The sequence below is a fragment of the Myxine glutinosa genome, chromosome 10 (genome assembly GCF_964187855.1).
Source record: "Myxine glutinosa chromosome 10, kmMyxGlut1.1, whole genome shotgun sequence".
Taxonomy (NCBI): Eukaryota; Metazoa; Chordata; class Myxini; order Myxiniformes; family Myxinidae; genus Myxine; species Myxine glutinosa.
This window is the reverse complement of record NC_136270.1, coordinates 78,974,768-78,997,191: the sequence shown is the minus strand read 5'-3', so window position 1 is coordinate 78,997,191 and position 22,424 is coordinate 78,974,768. Positions and strand designations below refer to the sequence as shown.

The 22,424-nt window shown below is 43.0% G+C and overlaps 1 protein-coding gene across 2 annotated transcripts in view; it reads right to left on the bottom strand.

The window, feature by feature from the left end:
• Positions 1-8,796: 8,796 nt before the first annotated feature.
• The window catches only part of MFAP1 (microfibril associated protein 1), a 66,334-nt gene continuing 52,706 nt past the window's right edge, over positions 8,797-22,424 (bottom strand). The window contains exons 4-9 of one of the 2 annotated variants that reach the window (XM_068126712.2): positions 15,126-15,310; positions 14,644-14,752; positions 10,615-10,775; positions 10,326-10,485; positions 10,070-10,159; positions 8,797-9,499 (exon numbers count right to left, since the gene is read on the bottom strand). In XM_068126712.2, coding sequence (XP_067982813.1) covers positions 9,314-9,499; positions 10,070-10,159; positions 10,326-10,485; positions 10,615-10,775; positions 14,644-14,752; positions 15,126-15,310 — 891 coding nt within the window. In that variant the 3' untranslated portion in view covers positions 8,797-9,313. Of the gene's footprint in view, positions 9,500-10,069; positions 10,160-10,325; positions 10,486-10,614; positions 10,776-14,643; positions 14,753-15,121; positions 15,311-22,424 lie in introns of both variants that reach the window. The other variant, XM_078785796.1, reaches the window with a different exon arrangement.

Genomic DNA, 22,424 nt, shown 5'->3' with positions numbered 1-22,424 from the left:
CTGATACCAACTGCAAAGCATGGTGGTGGAAATATTATGGTTTGGGGCAGCTTTGCTGCATCAGGGCCTGGGCAGCTCACAATCATAGAATCCACTATGAATTCTTCATTGTACCAGAGGGTGCTTGAGGATAATGTGAGGCCATCTGTCGGAAAGTTGAAGCCCAACCGAGGGTGGACCTTGCAACATGACAATGACACTAAACATACCAGCAAATCCACCAAGGAATGGCTGAAAAGAAAGAAATGGAGGGTTCTGGAATGGCCAAGTCAAAGCCCGGATCTAAATCCCATCGAGATGTTGTGGGGGGAATTGAAACGAGCTGTGCATGCAAGAAACCCCTCAAACATCGCACAGCTGAAAGACTTATGCATGGAGGAGTGGGCAAAAATTTCTCCCAGTCGATGTCAGAGACTGGTAGACAGTTATAAGAAACGCCTATTTGAGGTTGTTTCTGCCAAAGGGGGCAATACCACCTATTAGAGCCAACGGTTGTACTTACTTTTTCCACATGCGGAATTTGCATTTATGTTTATTTAAATTATACAATGGATTACAAATTGTAAATGTTTCATGATATTTGTTATATTTTATCACCTTTATCTATCAATATTGTTGAAATGAAGATCAAATAGCTGTGTGTTGAAATATGCTGAAGTCAAAACTTTACATGGGGTGTACTTACTTTTTCACATGACTGTATATATTGTTACGGTCCGCGGATAAGGATGTTGTTTGCCGAGCGGATGGCACCGCGGCCGAACAGTTTTCCCCGAGTAAACCTGATTCCCGAACGTTGGCCGGATCGCGCCACAGATATTCAATTTGGAAACCTCTAAAGCGACCGAATGTAAAGAGGAAGAAGAAGACGTACAGAAGAGTAACGGGATTTATTATTTACACACACAAGCAAAAGGAGCAGTCAAGGTTATATACAGGGAACATGGAAAAAGCAGGTGACACAGTGAAAATACTAGCTTAACTAAACTGGCTTAATTAATACCCCAAGACAGAACAAACGAAGACGACTCACACGGGGAATGATGATAGGAATGGCGGAGGTGGATGGCTTGGAGGGGGGAGGCCGGTCCACGGATACCGCAGCACGATCGGCGCGTTTGGCAGCCGCCGTTCCTTTTCAGTCCTGCTCAAAACGTCCGTCCAGGCCCCAAGCTGCTGTGGCTGCAGTTTCGGTGGCTCAAGCTGCTGTTGATGCAGCCGCGGTGGCTCAAGCTGCTCTCTTCAGGGATCCCTTACTCAACTCTCTTCTCGGTGATCTCTTCACCGCAACTCTTGTCATGGACCTCCCTCACGGCTTCCGCGCGCCCTCTTTTATATCGCCGCCGGCAAATCAAGCCGCCGGCCTCCCGGACACGCCCATCGGTGAGCTCCTTCGGCCCTGATTGGTGGGCACAGCCCTCTGGCTCCGCCCTTGATGACGAGGTCCAGACCCGCCCTTCTTCTCCAACCTTGCCTCGTGGCCAATGGTGGTTAAAGAAAACCGCCCAAAATGCAGTTGGCCATTGAAATGAAATGAAAGGGGATCTACTCTTATTTCACTTGGTGCAATGGAGTATTTAAATTAATGGGAGACACAGCCTTACCCTAACACACATAATAAGGATATAAGCTACTGAACAAGGGTATTATAGTGTCCTTCAATGTATGCTTTATGGAATTAACTACCGGAACGCCCTTTGACCTTTATACAACACTGGAGGCAGGAGGGTCCAGAATCAGCAATAATTCATAACAATTTACAATACAATACAACACAATCAAAAAAACACAATCCTCATTTCCGCAACAATATATATATATATATATATATATATATATATATATATATATATATATATATATATATATATATATATATATATATATATAAATCGGTGTTAACTGTATTCTATAAAATATTGTTGCGGATATGAGGATGGCATTTTTTTGATTGTGTGTATTGGATTGTGGTAAACTGCTGTGTACCATTGGTTGGATATGGCCCCTCTTGCCTCCAGAGTTGTATAAAGGTAAAAAAGGGCGTCTCGGTAATTAGTCCATAAGCATACACGTCAGCCAATCATAGAATGCCCCTGTTCGATAGCTTATATCTTATTATGTGTCTTAGGGTAAGGTTGTGTCTCCCATTAACTTAAATACTCCATTGTACCAAGTGAAATAAGAATAGGTCCCCTTTCATTTCATTTCGATGGCCAACTGCATTTTGGGCGGTTTTCTTCAACCGCCATTGGCCACGAGGCAGGGTTGGGGAAGAAAGGCGGGTCCCCACCTCGTCAGAGAGGGGAGGAGTGAGCCAGCCCCACTCGACCAACCATGAACAAAGGGGTTTGGCTTGAGAGGGCGGAGGAAGAGCGTTTGGGGGAGGTTCGCAAAGGTTGAGGGGCGGGGCCTATATAACCCGCCGGCAGGGCGTTCCCGAAGGAGTTGAGACAAGGAGGGAGGAGACAAGAGCTGGGTCGTCAGAGAGTTGCGCTTTTACTGAGTCCAAAGAAAGAGCTGGGTCGTCAGAGAGTTGCGCTTTTACTGAGTCCAAAGAAAGAGCTGGGTCGTCAGAGAGTTGCGCTTTTACTGAGTCCAAAGAAAGAGCTGGGTCGCCAGAGCAGATGCGCTTTTACTGAGACAAGCAGCTCCGACCCGTGACTCCGCGCACATGACAGGCTCGGTGGCATAAGCGGCCGTCGAGGTCCAGCCCGACGTCCCGTGCGGGATCAAGCTCCAGCCAGCTCCGTGCCGTCCCCCCCCCCCCCCCCCCTCCAGCCACACACCTCCTTCCACTAATCCACTCTGCAATTCCCCGCTTGAGTCAGTGTCTTTGTTTGTTCTGTCCTGGGTAGGTAATTAAGCTTGTATAAGGAATTCACTGTGTCATCTGCGTCTCATGTCCCTGTAAATAATCGTGACTGCTCCTTTTTGCTTGTGTGTGTAAATAATAAATCCCGTTACTCTTCTGTACGTCTTCTTCCTCTTTGCATTCGGTCGCTTTAGAGTTTTCCCGATTGAGTAGCTGTGGCGCGATACGGCCAACGTTTGGGTTGAATCGGGTCTTAGTTGGGAAATAACTGTTCGGCCGCCGTTACACCACCGCTCGGTCAAAATAACATCTAATCCGCGGTCCGTAACAATATATAACAATTCTTTAGGCTCGCATTAGAGGCAGGCATTTAACTCAAGCTGTGATGCCTATCTCGTTTTATAACCATGCAGCAAAGTAAATTTGATTAATAAATAGAGATATAGTCCTTTGTTAGCCTGATGTTGCTTAAATAGTATGCTTTTATATGATATGACTTTTCATACGACAACTATATACACATATGTATTAAAAAGATTTAATACATAGAACTTATAAGAATGATGTATAATTCTCACCGATTCGAACTTTCTCCGACCCTGTTTTTCTCTTAACCGATGTCTCCATGCACGCTATCAGAAAGAGCAGGAGGCTTTGTTTACATTTTATGAAGAAAAAAAACAGCTGACCGGAGGATTGGAGACTCACACAATGCTTGCTATCTTTTTTGAACCTTACCTGACCCCCCTCTTTGTTCTTTGACCATAAATAGCCATGCTGCTGACGATCGAAGAGTTCTTGGTTCAGTTGTAATGTATTAAATGTAGTGTGTTGATCTGTGTTGAATGTAGCGTATTGATTTCGTTTTATTCGTGTATGTGTAACTCAAATGGAAGTGTTTTCTGTAAATACCTTTGGTGAAAGTGAATCAAGTATTACCATGTCATTAAATGTCTTCTGAGACGAGTGTGGACATTTAATTCTCTTGAGTCTTGTCAAATCAATTCAAAGGCTATTAAATTAATTTTAAAATTCCACAACACCTTGTTTTGCCATTATCTGCATAGGCGTGGAGGGCGCTCTGCTGAATCAGAGCGTATTCCTCTACATATACAGTCACGTGAAAAGGTAAGTACACCCCATGTAAAGTTTTGACTTTTTCAACATATTTCAACATACAGCTATTTGATCTTCATTTCAACAATATTGATAGATAAAGGTGATATAATATAACAAATATCATGAAAATTTACATTTTGTAGTCCATTGTATAATTTAAATAAACATAAATGCAAATTTTGCATGTGAAAAAAGTAAGTACACCCCTACATTTATCACTACTTCAAATACCTAAAATTAGAATCAGGTGCACCAGCTCAGGTGCAAATGATTAGAACATCGTTAGAGAGGATCTTGGAGGAACCTGTCTTATTACTTTTTCCACAGAAGGAAATGGCATCTCTTAATTTTTTGTTGAATAAATTATTGCAAAGTCAATTTTTCATTGTTTTTTGTTCAATTACATCACCTTTATCTACAGATACTGTTTAAATGAATATCAAATACTGATATGTCCACATATGTTAAAAATATTTTAAAAACATCTCATGGGGTGTATTTACTTTTACCACATGTGAAATTTGCATTTATGTTTATTGAAATTATACAATGGATTACAAAATGTAAATGTTTCATGATATTTGTTATATTATATCACCTTTATCTGTCAATATTGTTTAAATGAAGATCAAATATTTGGAGTTCCCCAAGGCAGTGTTCTGGGCCCCGTGCTTTTTCTGGTCTTCATCAATGATCTCTCTGACTCTCTTGAAATTCCTCTCTATCTCTTTGCTGATGACTTCACTCTCTGCCGCTCCATTCCTCTTCCCTCAAATCGGCAGTCTGCAGCCTCCTCACTCTCTGAAGACTTGGACAAAATCACAGACTGGTCAAACAAGTGGAACATGTCTTTCAATCCTGACAAATCTCACACTCTTACTATGTCTCTCCGAAAAGATCGACTGGACAACCCTCCCATCTACTTTCTCAACAATCCTCTCCAAGAAGTTCTGTCGCTCAAGCTTTTGGGTCTCACTATCTGCCATGATCTTTCTTGGGAAAACCACATTTCCAAGCTGGCCTCCAAAGCCAGTCGCCGAATGGGCATCCTCTGTCGTGCGAAGTCCTTCCTCGGCACACCTGAGCTCCTCACCACATACAAGGCTTTCATCCGCAGCTCAATGGAATACTGTTCTCCCCTATGGGCCGGTGCTCCTGCCTCACACCTACCTCGGCTTCACGCTGTTGAAACCAAAGCTTTCAGAATTATTGGAATCTCCCGCAATGAAGCTATCTCCGAGGGCCTTTCACTCACTCACCGCAGGCAGGTAGGTGGTCTTTCTGTCTTCTACCGACTCCTCTCCGGCCTTGCACCCCCAGCTCTCTCTGTGCTCTGTCCCCCAAATATTCCTACAGGTCGCACAAGATCTGCCAGCAACCCTCTGATGGTTAAACTGCCGAAATCTCGGCTCTCTGCTCACCTTCACTCTTTCATTCCTCTTTTCTCCCACCTCTGGAACAAACTCCCTCACTCCCTTCAATCCCACTCCTCCCTCCAGGTCTTTAAAACAGCTGTTCACCACCATCTCTTATCTTCCCCCATCCAAAACCTTGATCTTTTATACCCCCGCTAATTCACCCCAGATACACCTTGTTTGAAATTCCAACTTCTTTCCTGGAAGTCCTGGCAGTGTCCATATGTTTTATACCTCTCCCACCGCCCCCCTTCCCATGCCCCCCCCCCCAAAGTCCTCACCCTCTCTCAGATCTCTCGGTCCCTGCTCTCAAATGTTGTTTGTGTCCTTCCCCCTCTCTCCCCATCTTGTCTACCGCTCCCGATGTTATATGTTTTATGTGTCGGTTTGTCTTTCTGTGTGATTAATGTTCGCTCTTTCACGAGCCTCGATCTTGTATTAAAAAAAAAAAAAAAAAAAAAAAAAATTGCTCTATGTTGAAATATGTTGAAAAAGTCAAAACTTTACATGGGGTGTACTTACTTTTTCACGTGACTATATATCGGGCCACCTTGAGCAGCTGTTCGTCTCTATTACTATTTGAACATTAATTTACCCAACTTTCATCTGCCTTGGACCTTGGGCAATTGTTTAACTTTCTACATATTGGGCCAATTATTTCTTATGTTCTGATTCATCTGAAATTTGTGTGGGAACACAATCATAGCCCGACCGCTGGGAATGGGAGTCGTTGGTCACATCCAAGACCAGCTGGGATTCTGGCCTTAACTGTCAAATCTTATATTATTTTGTTTGACCATTTCTCGTACCTGTAACTGCACCATTATTCTTTACTAGCCACAGCTGTTTCTTATGTTGCATTTCTCAAAGCCTCAGCAGTTCCTTACTGCCACAATGCGACCCCCACCTGTGTCCACGTGTGAATAAAAGGACAGGTGCTGCAGCACACAGGCAGAGGGGATTCATGCAGATATTGTGTTCCTCGTCTCCATGCATGCATGTATGATAAAATGTTTCAAGTCTGTTGTATTAAAGTTATTAATTGAACCTTGAGCGAATTCTTCCACACCATGAATCCCGTCCATACTCCAACCCACAGCAATACGCTTTGTGTTGCTTCAAACGAACATAAATGCACGCTATTACTCTATTTACAGTATTAAGTGGCAATCATACATTCCCATCAAACAGGTCAATCACGTACAGTTTTCCAGATTTTTTTTTTTAAACATATTTCGCTTTTTTTTCTTTTTTTTTTTGTATACAAGATCGAGGCTCGTGAAAGAGCGAACATTAATCACACAGAAAGACAAACAGACACAGACACATAAAACAAATAACATCGGTAGCGGTAGACAAGATGGGGAGAGAGGGGGAAGGACACAAACACAACATTTGAGAGCAGGGACCGAGAGACATGGAGACATCGAGAGATCTGTGGGAGGGAGAGGGCTTTGGGGGAAAGGCATGGGAAGGGGGGGGGGGGGGGGTGGGAGAGGTATAAAACATATGGACACTGCCAGGACATCCAGGAAAGAAGTTGGAATTTCAAACAAGGTGGATCTGGGGTGAATTAGTGGGGGTAGAAAAGATCAAGGTTTTGGATGGGGGAAGATAAGAGATGGTGGTGAGCAGCTGTTTTAAAGACCTGGAGGGAGGAGTGGGATTGAAGGGAGTGTGGGAGTTTGTTCCAGAGGCGGGAGAAAAGAGGAATGAAAGAGTGAAGGTGAGCAGAGAGCCGAGATTTCGGCAGATTAACCATCAGAGGATTGCTGGCAGATCTTGTGCGACCTGTAGGAATATTTGGGGGACAGAGCACAGAGAGAGCTGGGGGAGCAAGGCCGGAGAGGAGTCGGTAGAAGACAGAAAGACCACCTACCTGCCTGCGGTGAGTGAGTGAAAGGCCCTCAGAGATAGCTTCATCGCGGGAGATTCCAATGATTCTGAAAGCTTTGGATTCAACAGCGAGAAGCCGAGCTAGGTGTGAGGCAGGAGCACCAGCCCATAGGGGAGAACAGTATTCCATTGAGCTGCGGATGAAAGCCTTGTATGTGGTGAGGAGCACAGGTGTGCCTAGGAAGGACTTCGCACGACGGAGGATGCCCAGTCGGCGACTGGCTTTGGAGGCCAGCTTGGAAATGTGGTTTTCCCAAGAAAGATCATGGCAGATAGTGAGACCCAAAAGCTTGAGCGACAGAACTTCTTGGAGAGGATTGTTGAGAAAGTAGATGGGAGGGTTGTCCAGTCGATCTTTTCGGAGAGACATAGTAAGAGTGTGAGATTTGTCAGGATTGAAAGACATGTTCCACTTGTTTGACCATTCTGTGATTTTGTCCAGGTCTTCAGAGAGTGAGGAGGCTGCAGACTGCCGATCTGAGGGAAGAGGATTGGAGCGGCAGAGAGTGGAGTCATCAGCAAAGAGATAGAGAGGATTTTCCAGAGAGTCGGAGAGATCATTGATAAAGACCAGAAAAAGCACAGGGCCCAGCACACTGCCTTGGGGAACTCCAGCCTGAACAGGAAGGGGAGATGAGAGAAATCCATTCAGGGCCACATGTTGACTACGACCAGAGAGGAAGTCCGCAAGCCATGCATGGAGATTTCCATGGATACCATAGGAGGAGAGTTTGGTGAGCAGAGCTGGGTGCCAGACCGTATCGAAGGCACGTGATATGTCAAGGGAGACAGCTCTGATTTCCTGTTTGGCATTGAGGACCTCCATCCATTGTTGAGACAGCAGAAGCAGCATGTCCAGAGTAGAGTGACCTGGTCGGAAACCAAATTGATGATCAGAGATCAAGCCATTGGAGAAGAGGAAAGATTTCATATCCGAAGCAATGATGGATTCCATGACTTTGCTGATAATTGGGAGCAGGCTGATTGGTCTGTAGTTGCAAGGATATGTTTTTGCACCTTTTTTGTGTAAAGCGGTCATGTTTGCTGATTTCCAGGATGCTGGCATATGACCTTGAGCAGATAGGGTGAAAAGAACAGAGAGAGGGTGAGATAGAGCAGCAGAGCAGGATTTTAGGACCCGTGGGCTGATGCCGTCTGGTCCAGTTGCAGAATCAAAGTCAAGGTTTGACAAAAACTCCTCCACCTTGTCAGGAGAGAAGGACACAGAGACCAGGAGCAGTTGGGTTCGACTGGGAAAGGTGGGAACAGAGAGAGATGGGTTTGGGACTAAGGATTTTGAGGCAAACACAGCACGCTTTGTCCAATTTATGATTTGTTAGTTAACGCAAGTTGTTGAAAAGCAGCATGTATAGTACAAACAGATTTACATCAGCATGAGGAGACAGTATCATTTAATCCCGACTCTGAATGGCCAGGGGTATTGAAGCCAACAGTGAGGGTTTCATCTACTCTCGCACGAAACTGCACTTCGGGAAGAGAAACATTTCTTACATCACAAGACATCACTTTCACTTTTGATACACCAAGCAGGACTTCAAAACTTTAGCTTCTCTTTATTCAATTTCTCCGCAGCATGTGTGCAAGAGAAGATAAAGACATGCATGATGAAAAATGTACGTGGCAATTGAAAAGAGAGGACTGAAGTTTAAAGACAGGTGCAGGGAGGAGAATGTACAAAATATCCCACATCCTTCTCTTTAAAATATATACAGACAACATTGCTTTCAAATTCAAATATGGCTAAGAGAACATTACTGGAAGCAAGCAACCAGAAAGATCCACTGGATAAATCAAGCCAAGGAGAAATTTAAGTTTGAAGGGAAATGATAAAGGGAAGTAAAAAAATCATGAAAGTAAAACCATCATGAAATATAGTGCAAAAATAATGCACTTTTTATTTATTTATTTCCCTGGAGGAATGATCATCCAAATTTATTTCTGAATTTCAGAAATTCTGATGCTGGAGGCAATGTCCATCTCCATAAATCACGTGCTTATTTGAGTACAGCACCCAACAGTGACGTGTGCTCCGACGAGCACAGCAGCAGCCTCACTGGGTGGCCTTTCTCTTACGAGCTGAAGGGCGCTCAAATACATCACGAACACCGGCGGCTCGCTGTTTGAAGAACTTAGTGTTCTGTGCGTTCTCTTGAGCCCATGGAGAGTCAAAGGACGTGGTATCTTGGTCCACAAGGTGGGTATACTTTGTCCGTCCAGAGCGACCAAAGTTTTTGACCTGTTGAAAGGAGGGTGAGAAGAAAGAACACCACATAGATCAACGTTTATACTTGTCCACGTGGAGAAGGTTAATTTAACCGAAAACCACAGGCAGAATGTTGATGGGGATACAGAAAATGATGTGGGATGATTGTTCATGAAAGAACACAAGGCAAAAACAAAACGTCAATGCAATAACTTCTTCTTCTTCTTTCATATGCAGCACATGGCTTCGGGTGGCATCATTTGCTGTGGGCGCATCTGCTCTGCTGATGCAGTGCCCCCCTGTAGGTTATAGCAGGAGTTTGAAATTTGTTCATGGTGCCGGCGATAGCTCGCCTACTCTTTGCGAAGGACATCGTGGGATCTTTAACATCCACCAACTAATGCCGGCAGATGGGGCGCCCAGTTTAGCGCCCATCCGAGGGATGACACGCACATTGATGAAACGCCTACCTGCAAAAACCAGGATGGCAGTTTATATCTGGCCCGAGACTCAAGCCTGGGTTGGACAGCTCAAAGGCGAGTGTGCGTACCTCTTTATATTCTGGCAGCTATGCAAGAACCGACAGCAACAAAAGGTACATACCTGCATGACCTTTGGAAGAATCGTTTTATCAAAGTGATCTTCCAAAGTTGGAGCCGTGAAATCGCGTTTGAATACATCCTCCTCTCTATCCTGTGAAAAGCACAACCAACACACACCCTTCAACAACACGTGAATATATAACAACATTTGAAAGGTACTTGCACAGATACAAGTACCGTACATTGAGAAAGCCCAGTAATCAATTTGTAATTTGAAGGGTTGGTAAAGCATACTACAATGTAAAACTGACACTCACCAGGAAGAAGGCACCACGGTGGTAGTACTTCTGCAAAAACTTGTACTTTCCTTTGACTGCCTTATTGGTGATCGTCTTTGGATTTGCACGTAGCTCTGCACGACGCTCTTCTTCTGTGAGTGCATGCATCCTCTCCAACTCGCTTTTTGCCTTCTCAATTCTAGGCACAGCAGTAGCACAAGGGACAGGGAAACACACATTATATACGTAGGAGCATAAAGGGTTGGAGGCGAATTGCAAAGTTAGAAGAGGAAGAGAAAGAAATGGGAAGGGAAGTTTTAACACTCACGCCTCACGAGTCTCACGCTCACGCTTTATCCTGCGGAGTTCACGCACTTTCCATGTCTCGTACTCTTCTTCTTCATTTTCATCATCCGTCAACAATGCATCCAATGCAGCCTGTGTACGCCTGCCCTCCTCAAACTCCCTACGTGCTTCCTCTTCCACAATCTGTAGTCCAGCACATGCCCCACAATAGCACAAACTGTAGGTTTCTGGACGTGCCGAGCATTCTGGCTTTGATTTTAAGCAAGATTATAAACTGCCAGATAAAAATATTGCCGGTCACACATTGCATCAAAATGTGTGCCGTCCATCAGGTGGACGTTAAGCTGGGGACCTGGCTGAAAGCACTAGTGAGTAAACGTTAAGATTCCATGGTGTATTTTGCAAACCGTCATCACCGGCACCCTAGCTAAATTACAGCACTAAAATGTGCGTAGCAAGTGGTCTGGTCTTCTCAGATATTCCTCGACACCAACTTACACTGCTTGCTATCTCAGAGTGTGGTTGCTGTGTGGGCTGCAGCTTCAACACTATAAACAATAAACAACTTAATGCACTCAGGTGTAAGCACGTCACTTGCGAAAGGCCATCCTTGGCGACAAAAGGCAACCAACCTTCTTCTCTGTCTCTGCCTCTCTTTATCCTCATCGTCATTCCTCTAAGCCCTCCCTCAAAGAAAATGATTGTGCTTTCATTTATTGCAACTTATAAAATCCCCTGCACTCCAACCCTTGCTGTACAAAACTTCCCTTATTGCTATCCCGACCCTTGTGTACTCTCTTGCTGTCGCCCTGTATCCCCACCTCTTCACCATCGTTCTTCCTGCACTCTCAAATGTCTGCTCTCATTCTTCCCATCCGTCCTCATTCATTTTAACCCCAAAAAATTGTTTGTTTTTACTTTCCTTACCGGTGTAAATCAAGGTACACAGAAGAGCAAGGTGATGTATGGCATGAAAATATTGTGAGGCAAGAATAGGAAAACAAACAGGAAAAGAGAGAGAAAGAGAGCGAGATGGAAGCAGCAACCTGCAAGTGAGAAGGTTGGGCTAAGCAGGGTGAATGGGGGTTGTGGGTAAGGTTATGGGTAAGGATGGTGAATGAAAGATGGTAAGTGAGAATGTGGGATGACGTGAAATGGTGGTGCACCGCCTGCCTGAAGTCCAAGAGGGAAGAGTGTGCGATTGAACAGCCTCAGGAAGGCAGTTCCACAAAGTAGGTGAAGTTTGCAGTCAGCCTGGATTTTAGAAGTTTAACCAGGAGGCAGTTACATTCTGGAGTTGCTGGGGAGGATCAGAGGGCTGAGATAGCAGAGGGAACAAGACCAGAAGAGAGGCAGTAAAAAACAGAGGCCAGAAACCTGTATGCAACGTGAGAGCAGCAGGCCTTGTACTTTTGTCTTGTGGAAGATTCCAATAATGTCAAGAGCTTACAATCTATCTATGAGTGACAGATGTGGGGATGCAGGGGTGCTAGCTCATAGGTGAGAGCAACACTCCATTGAGCTACAGACAGACCTGTAGACTGCGAGTTCGGATTTTTCAATGAAAGACTTCAAACGATGAGGGAAAAGCCAGACCAAGGAAAAGGAAAGAGGAAGGAAGACTTCAAAGACTCAGTCTGCAGTTGGTTTTGCAATATGGTTGACCAAGGACAGGTCATAGTAATGGTAGACCAACAAAATAAATAGACAACCTCTTTCAGTGGCTGACCATACAGATACATATGTGGGTTAATTTAACGATGCTTCCGGGGATACAAGGTGAACAAGGTGAGATCAGGGGAGAGGACGAGGGGAGGGGAGAATTCCACAATTGAAGGACATGTTCCATTATTAGCCCACGTTGGACTTTCTGCTAAACGGGCCTTTATGGATTGGGTCTCGTACGTCCGTGCATGCATCCACGTACCATATCTCAGAGATGTATAGACCGATTTTGTTCATACTTAGCACAAAGAAAATACATGGTGGTTTACATATGCACATACTTTTGTTTCACGATGCAATCAAAGACGGCCGAATGGCGGCCATTTTAGTCATAAAAAAAACCCCGAAATTGACCAAGTCCTCAACCATTTCTCGGATATGCATTGACCGATCTTGTTTTTTTTTGAGAAGAGATCAGAGATGGCTGACTGGCAGCCATTTTGTTACTTAAGTGTGTCCCCAACCATTTCTCGACATGCAATTTTGTTCAAACTTAGCACAAAGACAATATCTGAGTATACATATGAAGAGATTTTGTTTTGTAATCCGATCAAAGAATGCCGACTGACGGCCTTTAACTCCATACAGCAAAATTACTAAAACCACAGGGACTATGACATTTTATGTCTTTTTCTTCTTGTTCAATTCTACATCAGCAGAGAGTGATGCAGCTGCTTTCAGCCAGTCACTGGGATGGGTTTTAAAGAGCAACGGACAGGTCGTTTATATAAATGAAGAACAAGACTGGGTAAAATACACAATCTTGTGTGGAACTCCAGCCTTAACTGGAAGAAAAGAGGGTTCCATTGATAGCAAAGTGTTGAGTGAATGAGTGGAGGAAGTCAGAAATCCAAGAAGGGCATTTGGTAAGAAGAGCAGGATGATGATGATGGTCATTGTTTCATTGTGAACCATCATCTGATGATGGTCAGGCTGAATTTTACACGAGGTTATGGTGAGCTATGAATGGAGGCTTTGCTTCTTGGTCAGTGTAGGCAGGTTGGTGGCCTTGCAGTTTTTCATTGACTTTAGTCTGGTCTTGATCCTCCTGTGCTCTCACCTCTATGTCCAACCACTTCCCTTCCAAGATGCACACTTTCTATAAGGATCATTTTTCCTTGTTATCCTCTCTCGATCTAAACCGAACAGTCACCTTCATTCATTCACCCCACTCTTCTCTCACATATTAAAATGTCTTCCCGAGTCTGTTATCTTAAGCTCTTCTCACCAGGATATCAAGTCTACTGCTAAATGCCACCTCTCATTTCAACCTCTGACATTTAGCACATCTGGTGAGACCTGTTTCATACACCTTCCTCCTCTTGTGCTGTGATTTACCTGTAGGTTATGTCCTCCTGGTTTTCCTTTCACCCAAGTTTTGTCCCATACTCTGTCACTAGCTTTAAAAAATCCCAACAGCAACCCCAACCCCTCTGCATTATCAGCTCCTACTTAGAAGTGCCATCACAACAGCCTATATACTCACTTAACATAGTACAATTTATCAATTATATGAAAGATAAACTATATGACAACATGGCATGTGTACTGTCATACAGTGCAGTAATGCATAAGGTGGAAACTACATTGTTACCTCCCCCTACTGAAGGTGCACTGAGGTTATGTTTTCACCCCTGTTTGTTTGTCAAAAATGCTATGGACTGATTCGGACGAAACTTGGACAGGCTGTGTGTGTGACAGGGACAAATTGATTCGATTACGTGAAGATACGAATCCGAAAACGAGAATTTTTAAGTGATCCTTCACAGTTGAGAGATGAGGCCAAAAACGACATATAGCATGATATTTTAAAGTTGTGGATGTATTCAGACGAAGCTATGTGGATGATATGGTTATGTAACAAGAAGAAGCCGATTCGATTTTGGTTTAAGTCAGGATGCAGATCCGGCCTATCAGTGAGCTACAAAACGTAAACTGTTCAGCCTAACGTAGGTATGCGCTCTACCGAGTGCCATTCTCATTATACAACCACTTTATTTGCAAGAGGAAGGATTTGAAATACTGCTGTTGTAGTGAGGCCATATTGTACAAATTGGCCATTATTCAAATTAGTGAGAGCTGGCTGTATCGTTACAGTGACAGCGAGAAAGAGGATAATATTATTTTAAAATTACTAGTATGGGAATTAAAATTACTGACTAATACTGGTGGAATTTTATAATGATTTATCATGATGGAATGTTTCCCATGACAGCCAGATGGAATGAATGGACATTTCTTATGTTGGATGCCATTTGATAAAGCTGTGGAAAATGTGAGGAATTTGATAATTAAGCGTGTGCACGATTAAACTGGTGCAACATACCTTAAGGGTGTATTTTCGTCGGTCCTCTGCTAGACGTTTTGCCTCCTGCTCTGACTCGCGTTGGCGCTGTACCTCTGCCTCTTGCTTCTGCACCGTCAACCGATCCTTCCTGCCAAAAAAAAGATGGGTTTCCAATTTTGGGTGCCTATTCTGAAATCAGTTTCTTTTATTACAAAATAAGTTTTTAAAAGGTTAGAAATACATTATTTATTCAAGAAATCAACATTTCCAACACCTTCCAATTGAATGACTGGTTTTGAACCTTTTCTTCCGACCCACTACCCTCTTCCAATAGGCCCCAACCATTGCAGTAGCACCAAATATCATTCAATGGTTCATTCAAAGTCACCAAATATCATTTAAAGTTGGAAAAATAAAAATGTAGAAGGAAGAGAGCAGAAATCAAAAATTACAATATGGTTGTCCCAGGATAATATGGGTTAGGGTCCAGGAATACGAGGTCAAGATATATCAAAACTTGCCGGCGGATAAACACGGGTTTTAGCCTGGGTTCCAGCTCCTCTTCACTGTCTGAGTATTCCTCATACTCTGACTCAGAGGCCGATGCTGCAGAGCCAACTTCTTCCTCAAGCTCCAGCAACTCTGCATCTGCTGGATGGCGCTCAGTGGCACGCTCCCGCATCAACGCCCTCCTCCGCTCGATTTCCTGAGCATAATAGTTAGACTTTCAGCAAATTTGTTTATCTTAAAGCTCAAATCTCAAATAACTAATGCTCTTATGATCACTATGGATGGTGACTTCATGTGGTGCATTATATTCTCTCATCAAACTGTTAGTAGAGTGACTTGACTGCAATGAAACCAGATTTTACAATGATAAACTTTCATTATTAAAAAGATGCAACTTATGTCTTATGCATGGCATCAACTCAACTAATGTGATACCTTTCTTATCTGCACTCTAAATGGACGTACAACATTTTAAAAGCAATATATGACTGAAGGTTGTATATCATCTGGAAGAGAAAAACTTGTCAACTATCTTCTGGCAGTCTGGCATTTTAAAATCCATCTGGGTTCATTAAAAATAGATGTGGCAAAAATCTTGTGGTGAATATTTCTTGTGATTGTGATCGAATTCCCCATGTACAAAGGAATTACGCCAATCTCGAATTGGTGCATTTTGTCGTATGTATTTATCAATATCCTGATAGCGTGTCATTAATATTGTTATATCCATGGGGTATGGTGTGGTAGTTCGTTTATAAGGACTTAACCTCATGAGAACCGCGCAGTTGTTTGAACCTTTTGGAGCTGTATTATTAAATTATGTGGATAAGGGTAAGTTGTCTGGTGCTGAGTTGCAGGGATGACACCCATTTCCTCCATTGATTTAAACTGTTCACCATCCATCTTCTGTGGCGTAATCTGTTAACCAAAGTGTCAGGAGTAGGGGGAAAAGGGGGGTTTCTGAGGCACATTCAATTTAACATTGAAGTCAATGGGGAAAATTAAGGAAACTTATTGACTCACACTAGGGTGGTCCCGAAAAATGAAGTTGAAGATTTTATTGCAACCACCTTGCCATTTCTTTACATAGTCTGAAAGAAGTTAGAATACAAAATTTGGTATAGATTGGACAACGTTTAGAGGTGCCACAAAGCCAATGCAGATTGAGCTCACAACAGTATATAGTACAACAACAACAACAACAACAACAACAACAACAACAACAACATGCATTTTAAGGCCATTTTCCCTGCTAGAGCGGGGGTTAGCCTTGCGGTCCCCATGACAATCTTCTCCATTTTGCCCTATTTTCTGCATCTCTCCTTGTTAACCCCCTTGCCCGCATTTCTTCTTCCACCATCTTTAGCCAAGTCTTTCTCGGTCTTCCCCGTCCTCCACTTCGTTCTACATTCATTTCCATAACTCTTCTCAACCAGTCACTTTCATCCTTCCTCAACACATGACCAAACCATCTCAACCTGTTCCTCTTCACAGCATCAATCACAGGCTCTATTCCCATCATCTTTCGCAATTCATCATTTGTCTTCATCTCTCTCAACAATACTCCGCACATCCACCGAACCATTCGCAATTCCACCCTTTCCAGCCTTCGCTGCTGCTCTACGTTCATTACCCATGTCTCGCTCCCATAAATCATAACACTTCTCACACATGCAGGATACACCTTTCCCTTCAGCTTCAACGACACTCCCCTCCTCATCAGCACGCGACTCAGTTCCCGAAACTTCTTCCATGCACATCTCACTCTTGCAACCATTGCCGAGTCTGATCCACCTTCTCCATTCAGCATGTCTCCGAGGTAGCAAAATGTTTTCACACCTTCCAGCTTCACGCCGTCTCCAAGATCCAACTCAACATTTCCTCCATCTGCAGCTCCCTCTGTGCATACCTTACATTTGAATGTAGCTGCCACACTGGTTAATGACGCTTTCAGACCACTACATTTTTGATGAACCCACTCAGTGCACATTGTACATTGAATGGAGTTCACTCCGACACCCTTCCTGCACACAGCACATGGCCACTTCCCAGTTCTTTCCACCTCACCACATGCTTTACCACTTGCCATCACCTTCGTCTTTCCGATATTCACCTTCAGACCTTTTGTCTCCATACATTCCTTCCACTTGTTCATGTTTTCCTTCAGTCCATCCATACTTTCCGAAATCAACACCAGATCATCTGCATACAACAACTCCCACGGTAAACCCTCCTTTACGTGCTGAGCCAGCACCTCCATCACAGCTACAAATAGTAGTGGACCTAGTACCGACCCCTGATGCACTCCCACCTTCACCTCAAACTCACCAATGTTCCCGTCCTTCGTCCTTACAGCTGTGCGCGCTCTTTTGTACATTGCCATCACTACTCTGATCAACGATTCCTCCACTCCTAACTTCCTCAATGCCCATGTCAATACTTCACGTGGAACCCTATCGAATGCTTTCCCCAGATCAACAAACCCAAGAAACAACTTCTTCCTCTTCTCCATGTACTTCTCCTGCAACTGCCTCACAATAAAGAGCGCGTCTGTCGTTCCTCTTCCTGGCATAAATCCAAACTGCATTTCGTCGATCTTCACCTTCTTCCTTATCCTCGACGAGGGTACTCAGTTCCCAATCCACTGGAATGCGGCCTTCTTTCACCACCAGATTACAGATCTCTGTCATTCTCTTCACACCCCAACTTCCTGCTGCCTTCAACATATCTCCCACAACTCCTGTCGGCCCTCCCGCTTTTCTACTCTTCATTGCTTTTATCGCTTCCTCAACTTCCTTCCCAGTTATCTTCTCTGCCAGTCCTAAAACTGGGTTACTCTCTATGTTGCCATCCCATTCATTCTCTGTATTCAACAGCATTTCCATATATCTTTTCCATTTTCCTTTAATTCCAGTTTAAAACTGTGTGGACCAGAGAGGAAGTCCGCCAGCCCTGCGTGGAGATTTCCATGCTATGCACGTGCTATGCACGACATATTTATTGTTTGTTTATTTACCATTCAGTGTGCCTCTCCAGGCCATAATATTTTTTACCATTTGAGCTTTTGTCATCAAATCTTCAAGAAACCTTTATTATGAGAATATGGAGAACACAAATTAATAAAATTGACAATTTTCTTGACCGTTTTGTATTTTTAATGTTTTTGTCAATTTTAGTTTGCAAACATGCTTTGCATTTTGAGATACTTTCTAGTTGATCTTTGTGATGTCACATGTCATTTCCCAGATTATGGGTTCCCTATGAATTATTTTCTTGCCAACCGGTTTTAAAATGTTTAACCAAATGAGGTTTCTTTTCGCTGCACACTTTTTTTTTTTCAGTTGTGGTGTTTCAATTGCTGACATCATCTACTTTTATTTCTTTGTCTCATTTTGTTCAATTTTCGTTCCAGTTGGTGACCCGTATCTTTTTAATCTCAGCATTGCATAAGTAGGTTTTGAATTCCTACCTTTACAGACCCATAATCACACTTTGGTTTACCTGACAGTAGGGGGAAAAGGGGGGTTCTGAGGCACATTCAATTTAACATTGAAGTCAATGGGGAAAATTAAGGAAACTTATTGACTCACACCCCCTCTCTTATAAAATTACACCCCCTTTTCTCTCAAAAAATTGCGTCCACTTTTTACTGAGCTAATTTACTAACTACTAAAACACATATAATTTAAAATTGAAGTCAATCGGGAAAAAGCTAAAAAACTTAATAACTCACTGGATTTTCAACCAGATTTCACCCTCTTTTGGGACAACCTATTTCCAAATATTAAATCCTCAATCGACCTCAACTCATAGGTTCTAGCTCACCTCAAATTTAACATTGAAGCCAATGGGGAAAAGTATGGAAACCTATTGGCTCAAACCACCTATCTTGAAAAATTACACCCCTTTTCTCCCTCCTAAGCCTCGCCCACTTTTTACTAAGCCCCACCAACTTTCCCTAAACCTTGCCCATGGCTTGAAATGCCAGGCATGCCAAGCTTGAAAAATTACACCCTTTTTCTCCCTGCATTTAACTTATTAACTCCCCCCATTTTTCATTATACTCATGCAGAGACCCAACAAATATTTTTTGTTTCATTTTTAGGTAATAACTTAGTTCTCTTAGAAGAACAATCACCATCTAGAATATTGACAAATGTTATATTAGAATTTAACTCTCGGTCTAAGTATCGCCGTTGAGCTGATATGAAATGATAGACCTCTCTTAATGTTCTTGGTTGAGCACCTCCCGAGCCACATATCATTTTGAGATTATAGTAAATTATTTTCCCCTCAATCTCTTGACAATCACTTTTTTGTCTAATAAATACAATGTTTCAAAACACAAAAGACAAATTGCAATCAATCTCCTCATTTAAAAAGGATACTGAAATAAATTGCACTGATGTAAAATTGAACAAAGATGATTTCAATAACTTTTGGATTAAACCTATTCTGAAGGATAATATGAGCAACTCAATACCTTTTAAAGGAAGAGCATTCTCTGTCTTTGGGAAGTCGTCAATGAAAGTAATTTAAAAAAAAGTTTCACCACTATTTATGGAGATTTATAATAAACTAGAGGAGGTAATGAAACATGTAAAAGTATCAAAAAAGAAAACTCTTTTTACTGAAGCTACCGAAAAGGAAGGTAAAACTGTTAGCTCTAAACACGGTGAAATTTCTATATTCTTTAATAACCCCAAAGATGTCAATCTTGATGAAATGAAAGATGTTAATATATCAGGAGAAATGTCATTTCACTCAATAGTAGTTCGGAACCATTTTAAAATTACCTTTAATATAAAAAAATGTTGTAGTTGAATCTGTTAATGAAAAAAAGTATATGGATATAGACGGTAATGTTTTTTCTTCTAATTAAATATGAGTCATTGACTCATTATTCAAGTGAAGATTTTGTTGATTTTAAAAGTGATGATAGTGTTATGGATTCGTCACTTCCGTCGTGGTTTTCATCCACTGTAAGCATTTTTGGTTCCATGTACTATTGTTGTTATCGTTGAAGTGAAATGGAGATAACTGTTTTCAAAAGGTAGAAAATTAGTGTTTTAAAAGAAACCGGAAACCAGATCGGGAGAAACCGGAAGAAGAAGAGGAGGAAGCAAATAAAAGGCGGAGCAAGTGAGGTCGGGAAGAAAAGCCGAGCTGCTTTGAGGTCTCGAGGAGACGCTGGCGAACGGGGGTCACGAGTGAACTTTGGGTTTCCTGGGAAAGGGATTACTGTGACAGAGTGGTTATCGCTGTGACAGATAAACCTGCGTGTCAGGTTTTGCGGTTGATTCCGAAGAGAATCGTTGGAGAGCAGGTACGCCCCCAGTACGCGCCCACCCGCCATTTCGCCTCGCTCCCACCATTTCGCGTCACTCCAGCCTTTTCACCTCGCTCCATCCATTTCACCGCACCCAGCCGTTAGCCTGGTTTGCGAGTGTAACGTGGATTTCGATTGGGAATTTGTGGTTCTCCGTTTGGGAGCTGCTGAACGTTCATACCCGAAGGTGTGATTTCCCAGTCGCCTTTTGGGTGCACCTTTGCGCCTCTTTGGCAGCGTTGACTGTCAGCTGACTTGGATTCTGGTCTCGATTCGACATTTTTCTTGCGATCACCGGAGCGTGGATCGATTTTGGCTTGGTGCCGGGACAGTGACTTTGGGAATGTTCTTTTTGCTCACTTGGAGCACAGTGAGTTATTGAATAAGAAACTGATGGTGCCATCATAGGAATTATATGGTATTTTTGTGGTGCAATTGAAACATATTGTACTTGTGCTGTTATACTTGTGTGACCTTAATACAATACTTGTTTTTGGTAATAATTGGTTGGTGTGGTTTCACCATTGGTCATTGACACACATTATAACACATCTTTCTGCCGTGACTCCTTTCGGGGCTCGGAGGGACACCGTGACCGGGGTTTGGGGAGGAGCACGTAACAGAAATTGGGGGCCTCATCCGGGATTGAATTCCCTAACATTACCAAAATTATATATACATATATACGATTTGAAATCAATCATTCGACTGTCCGGAAGATCATCTAGAAGTGGAGAAGATTCCAAACAACTGCCAACTTGTTCAGGCCAGGCCACCCCAAAAAATTTTTTTACACACACACACACACACACACACACACACACACACACACACACACACACACACACACACACACACACACACACACACACACACACACACACACACACACACACACACACACACACACACACACACACACACACACACACACACACACACACACGCATGCTCACACACGCACACACACACACACACACACACACACACACACAAACACATGAACGGAAGCACACACAGTCACATACACACAAACTCACACACACACACACACACACACACACACACACACACACACACACACACGAAAAAGTAAGTACACCCCATGTAAAGTTTTGACTTTTTCAACATATTTCATCATACAGCTACTTGATCTTCATTTCAAAAATATTGATAGATAAAGGTGATATAATATAACAAATATCATGAAACATTTACATTTTGTAGTCCATTGTATAATTTAAATAACCATAAATGCAAATTTTGCATGTGGAAAAAGTAAGTACACCCCTACATTTATCACTTCTTCAAATACCTAAAATTAGAATCAGGTGCACCAGCTCAGGTGCAAATGATTAGAACATCGTTAGAGAGGATCTTGGAGGAACCTGTCTTATTTAAACCCCAGATATTTAGTTTGGTTTGCTCTTTGTTGTTGAAATGTGCGGCGTCACCATGCCGATATCAAAATAGCTCTGAGGCCTTCAGAAAGAAGGTTATAGATGCCTATGAGTCTGGGAAGGGATTTTAAAAGGTCTCCAAACGATTTGAAATCAATCATTCGACTGTCCAGAAGATCATCTAGAAGTGGAGAGGATTCCAAACAACTGCCAACTTGTTCAGGCCAGGCCACCCCAGCAAGTTCAGCCCAAGAGCAGACTGCAAGATGCTGAAAGAAGTCTCTAAGAACCCCAGAATGTCATCACGGGACCGACAGGTAGCTCTTGCCACTGTTGCTGTCAAAGTGCACGAGTCTACCATGAGAAAAAGGCTGCACAAATTTGATCTACATGGGAGGTGTGCCAGGAGGAAACCTTTGCTATCCAGAATGAACATCAGGGCAAGACGAAAGTTTGCCAATGAACACCAAGGCAAAGACAAGCACTTCTGGAACAATGTGCTCTCGACAGATGAGTAAAAGGTAGAGCTATTTGGCCACAGTACCAGAAGACATGTTTCGCGAAAACCAAAGACAGCATTT